The 21187-nt window shown below is 42.9% G+C and overlaps 1 protein-coding gene across 1 annotated transcript in view; it reads right to left on the bottom strand.

The window, feature by feature from the left end:
* Positions 1–1736: 1736 nt before the first annotated feature.
* Positions 1737–21187, bottom strand: part of LOC124596716 (ATP-dependent zinc metalloprotease YME1L-like) — a 168381-nt gene continuing 148930 nt past the window's right edge. Inside the window, exons 13-14 of the mRNA XM_047135891.1 lie at positions 6915–7070; positions 1737–1892 (exon numbers count right to left, since the gene is read on the bottom strand). Of these exons, the coding sequence (XP_046991847.1) occupies positions 1737–1892; positions 6915–7070 (312 nt within the window). The remainder of the gene's footprint in view (positions 1893–6914; positions 7071–21187) is intronic.

Here is a 21187-nt window from a genome sequence, read left to right as displayed (position 1 = left end):
TCAATATTACAATAATTTGCCAGCCATGCCAATACGTCGTACAGAGGTGATTGTCTACTAAACATAAAAAAGTTACAGTTAGTTAAATCAGATATATTCAATGAATAAGCCTACAGTTCATAATCCTACTTACTTTTATAAATATAAATTCTTTACAGAATCGAGTGCCTAGTGTGGTTGCAACTCGCAGTATTCTTCTATAACATGAAATATGGCGGTGTGCCAGACAATAAAATAAAATACGTGCTTCTCGCACCACTTCAACCAGAGCTCTCCTTTCTTAATCAAACATAAGAGTAACGTAATTGTGCTTTTGTTTTATCAGCGACACAGCGCTGCAGTTGTGTGCCATAGGCTTTATTTATTTGTCACTGATTATTTATTTAATTAATATTTCGCGTTTCCGAGGAAACTCACGCTCGGCATGCAAATGTGCCTTTATAGGTGCCAGCTTCACAGTAGGAGCTCTTATGGGGTTCTTAATTAAGTTGCAATTACCTCTTAAACTATTACCTGCACAAAAAAATTCTACTAGGATTTTCGATAGAACTCTTCACGTGGTGCCCAGAACTGTCATCATAACTGTTATACGAATATATTTATATTTTCCGTAGAGAAAGTGTGTCCCACATTAAATCAATTTATCTCATAAACTATTATCGCCATAGAAAAATGTTGTTGGGATTTTCGATAGAGCTCTTGGGATTCTGTTCAGAACTGTTCTTAGAACTGTTGTACAAGTTTAATTTATGCGAAAATTGACAAAAAATGTTTTCGATACGAAAATTTTTTCGATTATTGTTGTTTTCTTCGTTAAATTCTGCAGAACTATTGAAATTTTGTACAAAGAACTCTTAAACTATGGCATATCTATCAAGAACTCTGAAAAAAAGAAACATTTCTGAAAAAAAGGGTGCCAACTTAACAGTAAGTGAAAAGATTTTCCCCTTAAATTGCAATTATTTCGTAAACTATTAGCTGCACAAAAAAGTGTTACTTGGGTTTTCGATAGAACTCCTGGAGTTCTGTTCAGAACTGTGCTCAGAACTATTGCACTTATTTACATTATGCGGAAATTGCCAAACATTGTTTCCGTTACGAAAATTTTTTCGAGTATTGTTGTTTTCTTCGTTACATTTTGCAGAACTAGTGAAATTTTGTGCAAAGAACTCTAGAACTATGGCACATCTAACAAGAACTGTGAAAAAAATGTATATTACTCGAAAAAGGGGTGCTAACTTCACACGACTCTTTTGTTGTGCCTATCTGCGACTCAACATCTCCGCTATATGGTGAGCAGCAACTTTCCTTTTCATAATATTGTTACAAATGATACACAGGTTGTGAAGAGAATGAATTTCACTGATCATCTAAAAAAAACAACAGTTCAAAATTCAATTTGCTTCAAAAACATACTATTTCTTTGCATAAGTTATTTGAAATGGCAATTCCTGACAATGGGAATCATTATAATGAAAAACAAAGATGTAAATTAGAAGTCTCACCTTTAACAAAAATAAATCACAACTGCAGGATCATGGACAGTGGATATGATAAATTAATTGTAGAAATTACTTTAAAATGAAAGTCTGTTGCTGTGGTCTCTCATGGAAAATTAAATTACATATAACAAGGTCCAATATCATATCCTCTCCGCAGCTGGAAAACTATTTTAATTTACAGTGTGGTTTCTTTATTATGAAGGAAATTTATTGATAAGTCTGCACTGATTGATATCATACAGACCGACTTGTGCTTGCTCTATCTTTGCTCTTTATTATTTCTTTAATATCTTCAGCATTAAGTGTCTCATACTTCAGCAGAGCTTCTGCCAGTAATTTGTGCTCACTGTGATGAGCTTTGAGAATGCTCTTTGCACGTTCATATGATTCCTGTTAAAAAGATATGGAACATTTTTTAGTAATGGAATAAACTTGCCTACAATGAAAACCAAGCACATTATTTATGGTGACAATTATTGAACTATATGAAATAAAATCGTCATAACTTCTGAACAGTTTGTGTTAGAACCTTCTAACTGCACAGTTGGTCATGGGGCATGATGGGAATTAGTACAGTTTGGTTTAGTGCCAAAGCTCACTTTCATTTAGATGGGTTGGTCAATAAGCAAAACTGGCGCATTTGACGGACTGAGAATATACATTTTGTGATCGAGAAGTCTCTTCACCCTCAAACGATGACTGTGTAGTGTGCAATGTCCAGTTGCAAAATAATCAGTGTGACGTTCCTTGATGGCATGGTGACTACTGAAAGATAGGCGTAGGTTTTGGAAGATGATTTTATCCCCACTATCCAAAGTGACCTTGATTTCAACAATATGTGCTTCATGCAAAATGGACCTTGACTCCATTGAAGCAGGAGAGTGTTTGATGTCCTGGAGGAGCAGTTTGGGGACCACATTCTGGCTATGGGATACCCGAGCTCATTATATATTACACTCCTGGAAATTGAAATAAGAACACCGTGAATTCATTGTCCCAGGAAGGGGAAACTTTATTGACACATTCCTGGGGTCAGATACATCACATGATCACACTGACAGAACCACAGGCACATAGACACAGGCAACAGAGCATGCACAATGTCGGCACTAGTACAGTGTATATCCACCTTTCGCAGCAATGCAGGCTGCTATTCTCCCATGGAGACGATCGTAGAGATGCTGGATGTAGTCCTGTGGAACGGCTTGCCATGCCATTTCCACCTGGCGCCTCAGTTGGACCAGCGTTCGTGCTGGACGTGCAGACCGCGTGAGACGACGCTTCATCCAGTCCCAAACATGCTCAATGGGGGACAGATCCGGAGATCTTGCTGGCCAGGGTAGTTGACTTACACCTTCTAGAGCACGTTGGGTGGCACGGGATACATGTGGACGTGCATTGTCCTGTTGGAACAGCAAGTTCCCTTGCCGGTCTAGGAATGGTAGAACGATGGGTTCGATGACAGTTTGGATGTACCGTGCACTATTCAGTGTCCCCTCGACGATCACCAGTGATGTACGGCCAGTGTAGGAGATCGCTCCCCACACCATGATGCCGGGTGTTGGCCCTGTGTGCCTCGGTCGTATGCAGTCCTGATTGTGGCGCTCACCTGCACGGCGCCAAACACGCATACGACCATTATTGGCACCAAGGCAGAAGCGACTCTCATCGCTGAAGACGACACGTCTCCATTCGTCCCTCCATTCACGCCTGTCGCGACACCACTGGAGGCGGGCTGCACGATGTTGGGGCGTGAGCGGAAGACGGCGTAACGGTGTGCGGGACCGTAGCCCAGCTTCATGGAGACGGTTGCGAATGGTCCTCGCCGATACCCCAGGAGCAACAGTGTCCTTAATTTGCTGGGAAGTGGCGGTGCAGTCCCCTACGGCACTGCGTAGGATCCTACGGTCTTGGCGTGCATCCGTGCGTCGCTGCGGTCCGGTCCCAGGTCGACGGGCACGTGCACCTTCCGCCGACCACTGGCGACAACATCGATGTACTGTGGAGACCTCACGCCCCACGTGTTGAGCAATTCGGCGGTACATCCACCCGGCCTCCCGCATGCCCACTATACGCCCTCGCTCAAAGTCCGTCAACTGCACATACGGTTCACGTCCACGCTGTCGCGGCATGCTGCCAGTGTTAAAGACTGCGATGGAGCTCTGTATGCCACGGCAAACTGGCTGACACTGACGGCGGCGGTGCACAAATGCTGCGCAGCTAGCGCCATTCGACGGCCAACACCGCGGTTCCTGGTGTGTCCGCTGTGCCGTGCGTGTGATCATTGCTTGTACAGCCCTCTCGCAGTGTCCGGAGCAAGTATGGTGGGTCTGACACACCGGTGTCAATTTGTTCTTTTTTCCATTTCCAGGAGTGTATATACTCACTAAGCAGCAGCAGAACACACAAAAAAATGGTTATAACTGGCAAGCTTTCAGAGCCAGTGGCTCCATCTTCAGGCAGAAGGATTCAAGGGGAAGGAAGAGGGATGAAGGAAAAGCATTGGAGAAGTCTAGGAAAAGGGGTAGATGTCGGGAATGTCACCCAGAACTGTGGGTCAGAGGAGGCTTATCACATGGGATGAGAAGGAAAGACTGATAATTGGGGACTGCATTGGATGAGATTTGAAATCCTGACAACTTGAAGGTGAAAGACAGGGTAAAATGCAGACAGAGATTACTGCTTAAACATCATGCATGAGTTAATAAGAGTGAAAAGCTAAGTGCATTGTACACAACAGAGGTGGAAGGAAGGCGGTGAAAAATAGACAGGAAAGGCAATGAAAGATGTAGGAAACTAAAATGGAGTGAATTAAAGAGTAGTTACAGTGAAGAAATGCTGAGACAGAAGAATTTAATGAAAATTAAGTCCAGGTGAGTGCCGAAAACCAAGGACATGTTGTGGTGCTATTTCCCACCTGTGGAGTTCTGAGAAACTGGTGTCTGGGGGAAGAATCCAGATGATGCATGTGGTGAAACAGGCACCAACGTAATGAATGCCATGTTTTAGAGCATGATATGAACCAGGGTATTGCGAGTTGCTAGTATACACCCTCTGCTTGTATCCTGGGTTTTCCACACCCACCTGGCCTTAATCTACATTAATTTTATCTGTCTCAGCATTTATTCACTGTAATTACACTTTGCTTCTCTCCGTTTTAGGTTTGTACATCTTTCATTGTCTTTCCCATCTATTTTTCACCACCCTCCTCCCACCTCTGTTATGTACAGTGCACTTAGCTTTTCACTCTTATTAACTCATGCATAACATTTAAGCAGTGATCTATGTCTGCATATTACTGTGTCTTCCACCTTTATGCTCTCAGGTTTTCAATTCTTATCCGATGCAGTCCCCAATAATCAGTCTTTCCTTCTCATCCCCTCCGATGAGTCTCCCCCGACCCATGGTTCTGTGTGACTTCCCCCAATATCTAACCCTTGTCCTAGACCTCTCCAGTCCTTTTTCTTCACCTCTCTTCATTCACCTCCAGCCCATCTCCCTGAAGAAGGAGCCACAGGCTCTGGAAGCTTGCCAATTACAACTGTCTTTTACATGTGTGTTCTGCTGCCACTTGGTGAGTACACTTTTTATCTATCCAGTTAAATAATTTTGTCAATAACTGATTGTTTTCTCTAGTTAATACATTTCTGAGGGATGGATTTTCAAAAGATAGATCATAATCAGTGTTCAAATATCTTGCTTAATTAGTGTATTGGTGTCATACTGTAATAAATGATTGTTTGAAGTTCTGTTTTATTACTGCTAGACAGGTTTCACAGTATTCCATGATATAATTAAGTATTGATGCAAAAAGTTGTGAGTAATAAATCTCAATTTTTCAGATAGATGCATGTTAGAATACTAAATAGTTTCATAAGGCCTGAAGTCTCGCATGTGTAAAGACATTTTATCTTGAAAGGTTCATAATAAAATGGAGGACATATGTGAAGACATCACTAGTTGCAACCTATATGTTTGTTTCTGTTTTCCTTCTTGCTTTCTTTCTTTTTTTGTAGTTGTACATGAATTTCAATGCATATTCGCACTGTTGCTGACTATCGTGTGCAGGAAGTGTTAATTGTGTCACAGGCAAATAGAAACTTTTTGTTATGAGTGTGCCATCAACAATGGCCACTTCGTGGTCACATCATTTGTGTGCTAAACGAACAGACTGTAATTCCATAATCAAAATAACTTTAAAGTCCTGTACTGAACTGTGTTACCTCAGTGTTGTGTATAAGGGACATAATAAATCGACCACGCAATGCTGAATGTTGGCAATAACTATAACAATGTCCCACTATCCAGTGACCTATAACATTCCACATGAGGTAATTCATCTGTAGCATCTACACATGATGGAGCTGATTTCAGCATGCCGTCTGCAACGATAACCTGCTGACGACATTGCACCTTACCACTTGCATCATAACAGATAAGGATGGCTACTTTAGCTCTCATCAAAGGCTAAAACAACTATTAAAATTGTAAACTTTCTATCTGGAACTTGTTAAAAGAATGTAATCTTTTATTTTCTTTTTTTTTTAAACTAACTGTGATGTTAGTGAGAGTGTTATTAATGTAGACATTGTTGACCTCCATTAGTGTAGTTGTTTCCAATCCTATACCTATTTCTTGATAATTTTAGCACTGTTGCCACTGCCTGCTATTTTAAATATCTTTTGGTGAGTGTGAAACTCAGGGACCTAGGTTACTTTCCATTCTAACATAAAAATCTTCTTCTGCCAAGGCTTTTAACTCTCTTCACTTTGTTTTTATCCATCTGCTGCAGCTTGGTAAATAAGAACATGGATTAAATTTAAAAACAAATACAGGTAATGGTTAAAAATAAGCATGTAAATCTTTTATGAATGAATATGTACATTAGAACTGTAACCCTTAATATCAAAACAAAGGCTGAAAGGTTACTAAACAACAACTTCTGCTACACGTTCTAAAAATATTTCCCCTGTGCTTTAAGAGAAGTTAAGTTCCTTAGAATGCTTCTACTTGGCTCAGAAAAGCATCCCTCAAAAGGGAGGCAAGAGTGTGGCATGCAATTTACAGTTGCACATCTCTATTTACTTCAAGTAATTGCACAAGCAGACAAAGTGTTTATTAAAACAGAAGTTAAGAAACACAGTGGGAAGGTATTTTCTTTACATATAATAAGTGATAGTGCACATGGTACATGTGTGCGTGTGTGTGTGTGTGTGTGTGTGTGTGTGAGAGAGAGAGAGAGAGAGAGAGAGAGAGAGAGAGAGAGAGAGAGAGAGTGGGTGGGTGAGTGGGTTTGTATGCGCATTTTTTAATGCTCTTGCCCACCAGATTGCACCCCGTCTCAAGGGTTTGTCCTCATAATCCTTGTTCACATGTGATGGACTTAAACACAAAACACAGAAAGGTTCTTACCATCAATAGCCTTTTAATTTCACTGTCAACCAGTTCTGCTGTGCCTGGGCTAAGTTCATTAACCCATGATTTGTCATGGTTATCATATGTCCGGAGGCCAACAGTTGTAGACATTCCCCATTCTTTAACCATAGAGGTTGCGATAGAAGTTGCTTGCTGTAAGAAAACAAAAACACACAGTTTACAGTTTTTTGCTGAGGTTATTATCAAATGTTCAATTATTAAATATAAAGTTAATGAATAGTGAAGACAAATGAACACACTCTAATAAAATGTAAATAAAAGAGGAATTTTCTTCTAATAGATATTTTGAGGAAATCAAATTCAGTTTGTCAACATTAAAAACAAATGAGTGCAGCATCGGTATACATTTGCGGTACACAATGAGGGAAATATTGACCTTTATTGTGAATCATTTTGTAATTGATCACATTTCAAATAATGTAGTTGCATTAAGATTGACAGTTAATCTCATTTATCTACACCCACCCTCCAATGTCCAACTCTGCCTCCACCACCAAGCAACACCTATGTAGAAATATCAGTAAATAAATGCCATTAGAATAATTTTTATTGTAAATCTCATTTCCTTGAAAATTCCTATATCTACATCTATATCTATACTCTACAAGCCACCATAAAGTGAGTGGCAAAGGGTACATCCAATTGTACCAGTTATTAGGATTTCTTCCTGTTACATTCACTTACGGGATGCAGGAAGCATGTTTGTCTGAATGCCTCTGTGTATGCAGTAATTATTCTAATCTTATCCTCATTATCCCTATGTGAGCAATACATAGGGGGTTGCAGTATATTCCTAGAGTCATCATTTAAAGCTGGATCATGAAACTTTGTTAGTAGACTTCTCGGAATAGCTTACACCTATCTTCAAGAGTCAGCCAGTTCAGTTTCTTCAGTAGCTCTGTCACACTTTCCCACAGATCAAACAAACCTGTGCCCATTCATGCCTCTCTTTTGTGTATACAATCAATGTCCCATGTTAGTCCTGTTTGGTGCAGGTCCCACACACTTGAGCATATTCTAGAACCAGTCATACGAGTGATTTGTAAACAATCTCTTTGGTAGATTGATTGGCACTTCCCCAGTAGTCTACCAAATAAATGAAGTTTACCATCTGCTTTACCCACAACCGAGCTATGTGATCATTCCATTTCATATCCCTATAAAGTCTTACATCCAGGTATTTGTATGAGATGGCTGGTTCCATCTGTGACTCATTGATATTATAGTCATAAGACACTAACCTTTTTCATTTTGTGAAGGGCACAATTTTACATTTTTGTACATTTAAAGCAAATTACCAATTTCTGCTCCACTTTGAAATCTTATCAAGATCTGACTGAATATTTATGCTACTTTTTTCAGGTAGTACTTCATTACAGATAACTACATCATTTTCAAAAGTCTGAGGTTACTATTAATATCATCTGCAAGGTCATTAATATACAACATGAACAGCAAACGTCCCAACACTCTTCTCTGGGACACACCCAAAGATACTTCTACATCTGACAATGACAATGCTGCATCCTCCCTACTAAAAAGTCCTCAATCCGGTCACAAATTTCATTTGATACCTCATATACTCATACTTTTGACACTAAGTGTAGGTGTAATAATGAGTCGAATGCTTTTTAAAAATCAAGAAATACTGCATCTACCTGCCTACCTTGATCCAAAGCTTTCCTTAAATCATGTGACAAAAGTGTGAGTTGAGTTTCACAGGATTGATGTTCTTGGAATCTATGCTGTATGGCATGGAGGGGTCATTCTGTTTGATATATCTCATTATGTTTGAGCTCAGAACATGTTTAAAATTCTAAACAAAACAATGTAAAGCATACTGGACAATAGTTTTATGGACCACTTCTACTACCCTTCTTGTAGGTGCGTGTGACTTGTGCTTTTTTCCAAGAAGTGGGCACAGTTTTTTGTTCGAGGGATTGGGCAGGAAAACAAGTTTAATGTTTTTAGAAACTTGTGAAGATAAAATTGTAATTGTACAAGAGTTTACTAGCAGTTTCCTCAAAGCTGACTTTAAAACAGCCCTAATCAAGTTCTAATTCTAGAGTAACTAATAAGGTGGAGGAACTGACCGTAATTTCCCAGCATTAGTTCCAATGAATAATGACTCATAATGGATATGATATATGTGTTACGGTTAATTTCTGGCAAGATGTTGCATACTATATGTTCCACACCCAGGAGGATCCACTCTTTTGTGGGTCTATGGAATAAATAATTAACCTAATCTAAAATATTAAAGTATGTAGCCTCTCGGTGCTATTCTCCTGAATAACTTCTACATTATTTCAAGGAATTTATGACTGCTTTCTGGTCTAACCTAAGAAGTTAGTTATTCAGAGTCTATGACATTTTTAAAAAATGTTTCAAATCTTGTTTTTTTTTTTTTTTAACTTAAACAATATTTAAAATTTAGAAATGAAGTTCCTTTTGACAACAGTCTTGTATTAAGTTTTCACAGTCTTCTTACCATGTCAGATTTGAGTAGAAAGTAAGCTTTTGATGAAAACTTACAGCACCACCCTCATGATGACACAGGCCAAACAATTACAGAACAATTATTAATTATATGTGGCCAATATAACAGCAGTTAGAACCATTTGTTGTTCCTGATGAAAACGATAGTGATTATCATTAAAGGCTCAGGTCTTTATTTGAATTTGTGTGGAAACGGGACCAATAAAATTTTACATAGTTATCCAACTGTTGTTCACCAAGTGTGATAAACTTCAGTGAAGGTCATACTATGATGGTTGTGTAGTTTAGTACAGACTGGTTGTTTTTCTAAAGTTTTGCCTCACAGGCCGTAGATATAAAGTTTTGCCTCACAGGCCATAGATATTGCACCTTCTCTTCCATTATGCTTTAGTACAAAAAGGCAAATTTTTTAGATAGTGCACTGAAATAGAATTATTTATTTGTGCCCATTCATCCAGGGCTCCACTATTTCTTATAACTGCACCATACTGTCAGCTTTGACAATGATATTTGCAGTAACTTCATATTGAGCTGATCGAGCTACAGGGTCACTGGTTGCTCGGTTAATAGAATATTGTTTATGTATTGTAGCAAACACTGCTTTAGACAATTTATTACCTGTCAGATAAAACACTGGAAATACATTTGTAATAGTTCTGACTAATACTCAAGTACTGTTGCACTCATGCTGTTTTGATGGAGTCACCGAGCAATTACCTCATGATAGATTTCTTGGACAAATTAAACATTAAAGCTGAGTGCCCTACAAAACTCATACAGAAAAATTTCACTGACTGGGCACCCTGATTGAAATTAATGTGAAGCTTTTAAGACAAACAAGCAAATTTAATAAAGAAATTGGTTAGTAGCTGGCCAATACACAGGACATATAGGGGAAGCCTGATTGTAATTTCCATGGCTGCTATAGGATTTTTTTCCAACTTTGTGGCACCTTTTCAGTGAAAGCCTGTAAACAATGCCGCCAAATATTTCTCACAATTATCTGGAGATCAACAACAAGGTTCCAACCATAGATGAGCAATGTATTTGCATTAGGCTTAAGGCAACAGGTACAGAATGTAATACTTGTTTGTTTAGGCTGTTCAGCTTAATGGTTATCAATGTTGTTACAAATATTTCATGATATGAATATTGTTCAAATCTGTAAATTGCAGACACAACAAAATCTAGGTAAAATGACATTTTATTATAAAAAGGGAAGTTGCCACTCACCGTATAGTAGAGATGCCAAGTTGCAGATAGGCACAACAAAAAGACTACCACAAATAAAGCTCTTGGCCAGTAAGGACTTCATCAAAAATAGATGACAGACACACACATACACATACACACTCACACAAACACCACTCACACACACATTACTGTGGTCTCAGGCAACTGAGGCCACACTGCCACTTATCATATAGCCGAGATACTGAGTTGCAGATAGGCACAACAAAAACTGTGTCAGCAAGGAGTACCATGCAATGCTTAGTCTGAAAATAATATCACTTGGTATCTGTTTTGAACAAGTAAAAAAACATTCTGTAATGTAACACCTATCGCAAGAGATCAGCACATTGTGTTGACCATGCAGATGAATACTCCAGCTGGGCCTGCACATGCATCCCTACTGAGTGTCTGTTGTTCATGCATTAAAACCAGCAGATGCTCCTCAGAGTCTCCTGTTTTGTGAATAGCTGTTCACTGAGGTAACAATGAATGGCTTGGCCATGGATCTGTTCTTTATGTCTCAAGAAGCCTGGTTTCACTCTCACAGAATCTGGGCAGCAGAGAATCCGCCTAACTTCCATGAAACACCATTACATGATCAGAAGGTTGGTATTTGGTGTGCAGTGTCTGCACACTGCATTATTGGTCCCATCTTTTCTTATTGGATGCTGACTTTGGAGCAGTACATTGTCAACATTTTGAAACCATTTGTGGCAGCATTAACAGAAGAGAAAAGGAGCTACAGTTACTACCAACAGAATGGAGCAACTGCCCATACAGCCGGCCAAACCTTGGGGAACATTTACACAATCATCACACCTGATAGAGTTATTAGCAGAGCTCAGTCTGATCACGGCCCTAGGTGGCCACCCAGTTCACCTGATCCATCAGTGTGTGACTACTTTGTGTGGCAAGCCATTAAGTCTGAGGTGTATCACATCAACCCACATAATCAGTCTTCCAGAACTGCAACAGAACATTTTGAGTGAGACTGCAGCAACCCCAGCAGTCCAGCTTCGATCAACTTTCAGCAACTTGCTGACAGGAACCCAAAAGTTCCAAGAGATGTATGGTGGTCACTTTTAGCATTTAGTGTAGTCAGGTTAGTACTGCCTTCCCATTCCTCTGCTGTGTTCCTTTGTACACTAGAACTCAGTTATCTTCTCCAGGCCACTTTTATTTGTCCCACCCTGTACTTCCCATCTGATTCCTGTTGCTTGGGTATGAGTGAGTAAGGTGAACAGCATTCTCTCCAAATCTGTAGGACTGGAACTTTTTGATAAGTTTACTGTGAGAGATAGTATCAAAAGCTTTCCTCAGATGTATACAAGTCACCCAGATTGTTTTCTTACTCTCAAAAGAACCCCAAATATTTTTTTATGACAGCCCCAATTGCTTTGACAGTGGAAAGATGAGGTCTGAAACTATTTTGTGAAGAGCTAAGTAGATTATTTTGCTCGAAGTGCTGGTTTAACTGTTTGCCATTCAATATTCTATAATTTTTGATATGACTGGTATGAGTGAGATAGGTCGATAGTTATCAAGGAGTGCTTTATCACTTTATTATGGATAGATGTTAACAACAGTAATTTTTAGGCAGTTGAGGAAGATACCTTCATGTAGCATTTGGCTGATGATTTTTGCTAGTGGCAGTAGAATTTCTTTTCTTGTACTTTTTATGACATAATTTGAAAGTCCATAAAAGTATTCCGCTTTTGAGTTGCTAAGTTTGGCAATTACTTCACTAACCTGTCATCAGGATGTACAACGCCAGCAGGAGTTGTCATGTTGCTGACTATCTACAGCTGGAAGCAAAACTATAGCTATACTTGCATCTTCAGTGAGATTTTTGTATTTGGTTGAATTGGGGTGTTGTTGTACTTATTTTCAGAGCTTATCTCTGTTTTTATAACCTTCCATGCTGCTTCACACTTATTTGTTGAGCCAAGTATGTAATTGTCATTGGTTTTCCTTTTGACTGCTCTAATTTCTGATCTATACACCCTTCTTGCTACTGTGTAACTTTCCTTCACAGCTTGACTCTGTTGCCTCCTGTCATAGTGCACTATCATTTCTTCCCTAAGTTTGTGGAGGTAGTGTGTACCGGTTTCTCAGTTCTTGAGGTTTATTACTCTGATTCTGCTTTGTATGTTTTTTTATGATATTGGGAAAAACATAAGTCAAGATCTTTTACTAATAATTCTAAAAATTTCTGTGTTGATTCACTGGCACCACATTGTTAGTGAGTACTGTATCCTAGTTTACGTGATTAGGTCTGATTTTTAACAAATTCAATTTATGTTCATTGACTGATCTGATTACTCTTCCTGATTCAGGTGACGAACTGTCTGTGTCATTGTTTAGAGATGCCTAAGTCATAGCCCAGCATGACCTGATATCTTGAAGTTTACAGTACCAAATTCAGTTTTATTTGTCTGAAAGTTGGAGATTACGTTACCTAAGTGTTCACTGAACCTGGAGGGTTTGTCAGCATATCGTGCCTGCGCCAACCACCCTGGTGTACGAACCTGAACATATAGAGGATGATTGGCTGCCTCCTCTCCCAACTTACCCTCACGTTGGTACCATACCGTATTCGGCACCAATGCAAAAAAGTCCTGCCCCCTGTGCAAGCATCCAAAAAGCCAAGTGTCCAATAAGTGTGAACCCACGCTACCTTCCGTCCAAGCCTCCATCCTGTTGAACGGCCACCTTTACATAAAAGAATTGCAACTTCCTCTTGGACACTGGTGCTGACGCCTCCATTGTACTTAAATTGATGGTCACACGTCCCCTCCCATGCACACATTCTCTCCTGCGAGCTGTGAACTCATCTACACTCCAGACCGGTGGATCCATCGAACTTCAGCTCTGCCTCTCTAAAAGCCTCTTCCTCCCCTGGATCTTCCAAGTGGCGGACATCACAGAACTAATCCTGAGAATTGACCTCTTACCACACCACCACCGATCTCCAAACGTCGTTCGAGGTACTCTGTTTCACCACACCACCAACTCTCACATCACGTGTGACTGTGCTCTGCCACCTACTATGAGTGTAAATGCTGTTAACTGTCTAGTGCATCAGTGCATGCCTCTCATGAGCAGGACATGTGCAACTGTGAATCGTGTCCTGGCGGAGAGTGCCAAGACCTGTGCCCTCTGCTGTGAGAACGCCATTTTGAAATATCACATTGCATGCGCCGAGGATGAGCTTGCCATGATCACTGCCCCCATCAATTCACACCGCTCGGCAGTGCCCACACCCAAGCCTTCATCTGTCACGCCTGACAGCTCTGGCAACAACAGCGCATAGGTCAGCAACCCCACACCTATCTCGTGTGACTCCAGTCTCAACCACACAGTGTTACCCCCACATCCCCTGCCCTGCCCCCATCAATTGTGTTCCACTCAAGGTCTCTCTCACCTGTTTCGTAAACTTACACTTGTGCGCCTCATGACATTCCAACCATCCAGTCCCTGACCATCGCCCCCACCACCACGTACATGTACACTCGGTGTGTTGCTAAACATTCTCCCCCCTCTCGAACTTCCTCATATGGCTCGCTCCATAGCTCCATGCATGCCAGCAGCATCGCTTCTGCTGAGCACATCTCTCTTGTGCACTACGGACAATAGACAGCCTCTACACGCACCGCTCACACATGCCGCATGCTCAGCACTCGCAAACTGCCATACACGCCAGCATAAACCCCCCAGGGGGTCCACAACTCTTTTGTGGACACGTGCGTAGCGAGCATACCTTCCCTTTCCGCATCCTTCCCCGTCCCCCATCTTCGCCCCACCCCCCTCACCTCTGGCTCTTTCCTTACCTTTCTCCCCCTCTGGGAGTATGGTTTGTGCCTACGTCCGGAGACGGACGCTCGAAACTGTTACAAATTCCTTGCTTTCTACACTTGCAAGTCTTCGTCCTTCCTCTGTCCTTCTCTTTTCCTTCCCTCTTCTCTTTGCCCTTTTCTCCACTGCGGCGTTTGAGCCCCTCTTCTTTCCTTTCCCTTTCTCTTTTTTCCTCCCTGTGCGTGTCTGAAGGCCGACCCACGCACTTCCATGCGTAGCCGGTGACGGGGTAACGCGTAATTCCCCACCCCGGGTCGACAGGTAGGACACGTACGTACCCCCTGGTAACGCCCAGGCCCAGGGAGGGGTGATTACCCGAGCTGATACCTTCCGAAAGTGCCGATTGGTCCCTCCGTCCGTTTGTCGGGAGGTGTGACCTGAGGTGTGAACAATCACCTAAGGCGGGAGTGCCCTCAGTGAGGCCCCTCACAAGGAAGGAGCGTGCCATCGGAGACGCCGGTAATCATGGGGGATTCTTCCGCAATGGTTTCCTCACCTTCCACTATGTCTGCTCACAAACGTAAGTTCACTGAGTCTCAGCCACAGACAGTTCTTCCATCGTTGCCACAGTTCCTTGTTGTTTCTCGGTCTGACGAAGGTCACGACTTCTCCATGGTCAACCCTTTCATTATTCAGAAAGGTGTCGACGCAATTGCAGGTCCTGTAAAGTCTTAGTCCAGATTACGGAATGGCACCCTGTTGTTAGAAACAGTCAGTGCCCTCCAGGCACAAAAATTGCTGCGTACTTCTCTGCTCCACACCTTCCCTGTCCGGGTGGAACTGCACCGTACCTTAAATTCCTCGCGTGGAGTCGTTTATACACACTCCCTTGATGGATTGTCTGACGAAGAAATTCAGCACTACCTGTCTGACCAGGGCGTAACGGCTGTTCATAGAGTTATGAAAAGGGTTGACATGAACATCATTCCAACCCGCACAGTCTTCTTGACATTTGACAAAGTTCAACTCCCATCGAAAATCAAAGCAGGCTATGAGACAATTTCCGTTCGCCCTTACGTCCCAAACCCTACGCGTTGCTATCGATGTCAGCGGCTCAATCACACCAGCCAGTCCTGTTCCAATCCGGCCAAATGTGTTACGTGTGGCAAGGATGCCCATGAGGGTGCTTGTCCACCTCCATCCCCTCGCTGCATCAACTGTATGGGTGACCACGCTGCTTCCTCTCGAGATTGCCCCGTTTTTAAGGACGAAAAGCACATCCAGGAGATAAGAGTGAAGGAAAAGGTGTCGACCTTTGCTGCTCGAAAATTATTCGCCAGTCGACAGCCCACCGTGCCTCAGACAGGAAAATACAGCACTGTCCTTGCTTCTCCTCGGCCAACAAAGGAGGTGGCCACGCAGACTTGCGACCTCACCTTTAGTGCGATGGTCGTCAGATCGGCCAGCGCAAAGATCGCCCGTTCAACCTCACCACTTTCGCTTGCCCACTCTCTGGCTCATCCTTCGTCGAGTTCTGCTAAATCTCGAGCCCAAAAGTCAGACACCAAGACTTCGAAAAAAGAGCATACTCGTGAAGAGTTTTTACGTACGGCAATTTCCCAACCATCGGTTCCTCCTTCCTCTAAACATGATACTTCCAAGAAGGCTACAAAGAAACCCAGTTCCTCTCCTTCTCCGCCAAGGCGTGTCCCATCTACAGCACCACCTGGCGGAAATCGCCCTCGGCCGTCTTCTGTGTCGCTGAGGCGCACTGCTGGTGGCCGGTCAACCGGCCGATCGCTGGTGGCAGGAGCTGCTCCTGACCAACCTATGGATCAGGATCTTCTGCCTTCGGCTGAATGCCATTCCATGCTGTCGGTCGCAAGCTCTGAGCAGTCATTGAGTTGACAGCACCCTTGGTCACATTCCTCCATTTTCTGTTCACCCTATGTCCATTATCCACTGGAATATCCGCGGTATTCGAGCCAATCGGGATGAATTGTCGATCCTCTTACGATCCTACTCGCCGGTCATCTTCTGTCTTCAGGAAACAAAGCTGCGTCCCCATGACCGCTTTGTTCTCCCTCATTTTCAGTCCGTCCGATATGATCTCCCCTCTGTTGAAGGCACTCCAGCACATGGAGGACTCATGATTCTTCTCCATGAAACTCTCCATTATTACCCAATCCATTTAAACACTTCCTTCCAAGCTGTCGCTGTCCATCTTTCCCTTTCCGGATACACGTTCTCTCTTTGTACTGTATACATTCCATCGTCCACACCAATGGCACGAGCTGATCTCCTTCATCTTCTTGGTCAGCTTCCACCCCCCCTATTTGCTGGTTGGGGACTTCAATGCCCACCACCCGCTTTGGGGATCTCCACATCCTTGTCCACGTGGCTCACTATTGCTAAACGTCTTCCACCAAGCGGATCTAGTTTGCCTCAACACTGGGGTCCCTACATTTTTATCTGCCTCCACGACAAATTTATCTCATTTGGACCTTGCGGTCGGTACTGTTCCGCTAGCTCGGCGCTTCGAATGGTTCGCCCTTGATGATACACACTCAAGTGACCACTTTCCATGTGTCCTTCGACTGCAGCCTCAACTGCCATACATGCGCCCACGATGCTGGAAGTTTGCCCAAGTTGATTGGACACTTTTTTCGTCTCTAGCGACATTCGATGACCGTCACTTTCCCAGCGTCGACGATGAGGTCACCCATATTACCGACGTTATTCTTACAGCTGCGGAAAATTCAGTACCACGCACCTCTGAATTGCCTCGGCGCCCCCCAGTTCCTTGGTGGAACGAGGCATGCCGTGATGTAATACGTGAGTGGCGACATGCTCTCCGCGTTTTCCGCCACCATCCTACTTTGGCCAACTATATCCGCTATAAGCAGTTCCGTGCGCGATGCCGTCGTGTCATCCGCGATAGCTAGAAGGCAAGCTGGAAATTCTTTATTAGCTCATTTAACACCTTCACTCCCTCCTCAGAAGTTTGGAGTCGGCTTCGACGGTTCTCAGGCGCGCCTAGTTTCTCCCCGGTCTCTGGGCTCACTGTCGCGCATGATACATTCGTGGACCCTGTTGCAATTTCTAACTCGTTGGGTCAGCACTTTGCTGAGATTTGAAGCTCTTCCAATTACCCGCCAGCGTTTCTCCCGAAGAAACGTGCAGCGGAAGTGCGACCTCTTGCTTTCTCCTCTCAAAATCGCGAAAGCTATAATACTGTTTTCTCCATGCGGGAACTCCAACATGCACTCTCTTCTTCTCACTCCTCCGCCCCAGGACCGGATGGTATCCACGTCCAAATGTTGCTGCATTTATTAACCCATAGTCTACATCTACATCTATACTCCGCGAGCCACCTTACGGTGTGTGGCGGAGGGTACTTATTGTACCACTATCTGATCCCCCCTTCCCTGTTCCATTCACGAATTGTGCGTGGGAAGAACGACTGCTTGTAAGTCTCCGTATTTGCTCTAATTTCTCGGATCTTTTCATTGTGATCATTACGCGAGATATATGTGGGCGGTAGTAATATGTTGCCCATCTCTTCCCGGAATGTGCTCTCTCGTAATTTTGATAATAAACCTCTCCGTATTGCGTAACGCCTTTCTTGAAGTGTCCGCCACTGGAGCTTGTTCAGCATCTCCGTAACGCTCTCGGGCTGACTAAATGTCCCCATGACGAATCGCGCTGCTTTTCGCTGGATCATGTCTATCTCTTCTATTAATCCAACCTGGTAAGGGTCCCATACTGATGAGCAATACTCAAGAATCAGACGAACAAGCGTTTTGTAAGCTACTTCTTTCGTCGATGAGTCACATTTTCTTAGAATTCTTCCTATGAATCTCAACCTGGCGCCTGCTTTTCCCACTATTTGTTTTATGTGATCATTCCACTTCAGATCGCTCCGGATAGTAACTCCTAAGTATTTTACAGTCGTTACCGCTTCCAATGATTTACCACCTATGGCATAATCGTACTGGAATGGATTTCTGCCCCTATGTATGCGCATTATATTACATTTATCTACGTTTAGGGAAAGCTGCCAGCTGTCGCACCATGCATTAATCCTCTGCAGGTCCTCGTGGAGTACGTACGAGTCTTCTGATGTTGCTACTTTCTTGTAGACAACCGTGTCATCTGCAAATAGCCTCACGGAGCTACCGATGTTGTCAACTAAGTCATTTATGTATATTGTAAACAATAAAGGTCCTATCACGCTTCCCTGCGGTACTCCCGAAATTACCTCTACATCTGCAGATTTTGAACCGTTAAGAATGACATGTTGTGTTCTTTCTTCTAGGAAATCCTGAATCCAATCACAAACCTGGTCCGATATTCCGTAAGCTCGTATTTTTTTCACTAAACGTAAGTGCGGAACCGTATCAAATGCCTTCCTGAAGTCCAGGAATACGGCATCAATCTGCTCGCCAGTGTCTACGGCACTGTGAATTTCTTGGGCAAATAGGGCGAGCTGAGTTTCACATGATCTCTGTTTGCGGAATCCATGTTGGTTATGATGAAGGAGTTTTTTATTATCTAAGAACGTCATAATACGAGAACACAAAACATGTTCCATTATTCTACAACTGATTGACGTAAGCGAAATAGGCCTATAATTATTCGCATCTGATTTATGACCCTTCTTGAAAATGGGAACGACCTGCGCTTTCTTCCAGTCGCTAGGTACTTTACGTTCTTCCAGCGATCTACGATAAATTGCTGATAGAAAGGGGGCAAGTTCTTTAGCATAATCACTGTAGAATCTTAAGGGTATCTCGTCTGGTCCGGATGCTTTTCCGCTACTAAGTGATAGCAGTTGTTTTTCAATTCCGATATCGTTTATTTCAATATTTTCCATTTTGGCGTCCGTGCGACGGCTGAAGTCAGGGACCGTGTTACGATTTTCCGCAGTGAAACAGTTTCGGAACACTGAATTCAGTATTTCTGCCTTTCTTCGGTCGTCCTCTGTTTCGGTGCCATCGTGGTCAACGAGTGACTGAATAGGGGATTTAGATCCGCTTACCGATTTTACATATGACCAAAACTTTTTAGGGTTCTTGTTTAGATTGTTTGCCAATGTTTTATGTTCGAATTCGTTGAATGCTTCTCTCATTGCTCTCTTTACGCTCTTTTTCGCTTCGTTCAGCTTTTCCTTATCAGCTATGATTTGACTACTCTTAAACCTATGATGAAGCTTTCTTTGTTTCCGTAGTACCTTTCGTACATGATTGTTATACCACGGTGGATCTTTCCCCTCGCTTTGGACCTTAGTCGGTACGAACTTATCTAAGGCGTACTGGATGATGTTTCTGAATTTTTTTCCATTTTTGTTCCACATCCTCTTCCTCAGAAATGAACGTTTGATGGTGGTCACTCAGATATTCTGCGATTTGTGCCCTATCACTCTTGTTAAGCAAATATATTTTCCTTCCTTTCTTGGCATTTCTTATTACACTTGTAGTCATTGATGCAACCACTGACTTATGATCACTGATACCCTCTTCTACATTCACGGAGTCGAAAAGTTCCGGTCTATTTGTTGCTATGAGGTCTAAAACGTTAGCTTCACGAGTTGGTTCTCTAACTATCTGCTCGAAGTAATTCTCGGACAAGGCAGTCAGGATAATGTCACAAGAGTCTCTGTCCCTGGCTCCAGTTCTGATTGTGTGACTATCCCATTCTATACCTGGTAGATTGAAGTCTCCCCCTGTTACAATAGTATGATCACGAAACTTTTCACGACGTTCTGCAGGTTCTCTCTGAGGCGCTCAACTACTACGGTTGCTGATGCAGGTGGTCTATAGAAGCATCCGACTATCATATCTGACCCACCTTTGATACTTAACTTAACCCAGATTATTTCACATTCGCATTCGCTAATAACTTCACTGGATATTATTGAATTCTTTACTGCTATAAATACTCCTCCACCATTGGCGTTTATCCTATCCTTGCGGTATATATTCCATTCTGTGTCTAGGATTTCGTTACTGTTCACTTCCGGTTTTAACCAACTTTCCGTTCCTAATACTATATGCGCACTATTTCCTTCAATAAGAGATACTAATTCAGGAACCTTGCCCTGGATACTTCTGCAGTTTACCAATATTACGTTAACTTTTCCTGTTTTTGGTCTCTGAGGACGGACGTTCTTTATCAACGATGATAATGTCCTCTCTGGTAAGCCGTCAGGTATTTTATCGTTTCGCCCAAGGGGGGGTCCCTCTAACCTAAAAAACCCCCGTGTGCACGCCATACGTACTCTGCTACCCTAGTAGCTGCTTCCGGTGTGTAGTGCACGCCTGACCTGTCTAGGGGGGCCCTACAGTTCTCCACCCAATAACGGAGGTCGATGAATTTGCAACCATTATAGTCGCAGAGTCGTCTGAGCCTCTGGTTTAGACCCTCCACACGGCTCCAAACCAGAGGACCGCGATCGACTCTGGGCACTATACTGCAGATATTAAGCTCAGCTTGCACTCCGCGTGCGATGCTGGTTGTCTTCACCAAATCAGCCAGCCGCCGGAAGGAACCAAGGATGGCCTCAGAACCCAAGCGGCAGGCGTCATTCGTTCCGACATGTGCTACTATCTGCAGCCGGTCACACCCAGTGCGTTCAATAGGTGCCGGAAGGGCCTCCTCCACATTACGGATGAGACCCCCCGGCAAGCACACTGAGTGCACACTGGCATTCTTCCCTGACC

The sequence above is a fragment of the Schistocerca americana genome, chromosome 1 (genome assembly GCF_021461395.2).
Source record: "Schistocerca americana isolate TAMUIC-IGC-003095 chromosome 1, iqSchAmer2.1, whole genome shotgun sequence".
NCBI lineage: Eukaryota > Metazoa > Arthropoda > Insecta > Orthoptera > Acrididae > Schistocerca > Schistocerca americana.
Note: the sequence above shows the minus strand (reverse complement) of the source record. Positions and strands in the feature narration are given on the sequence as shown.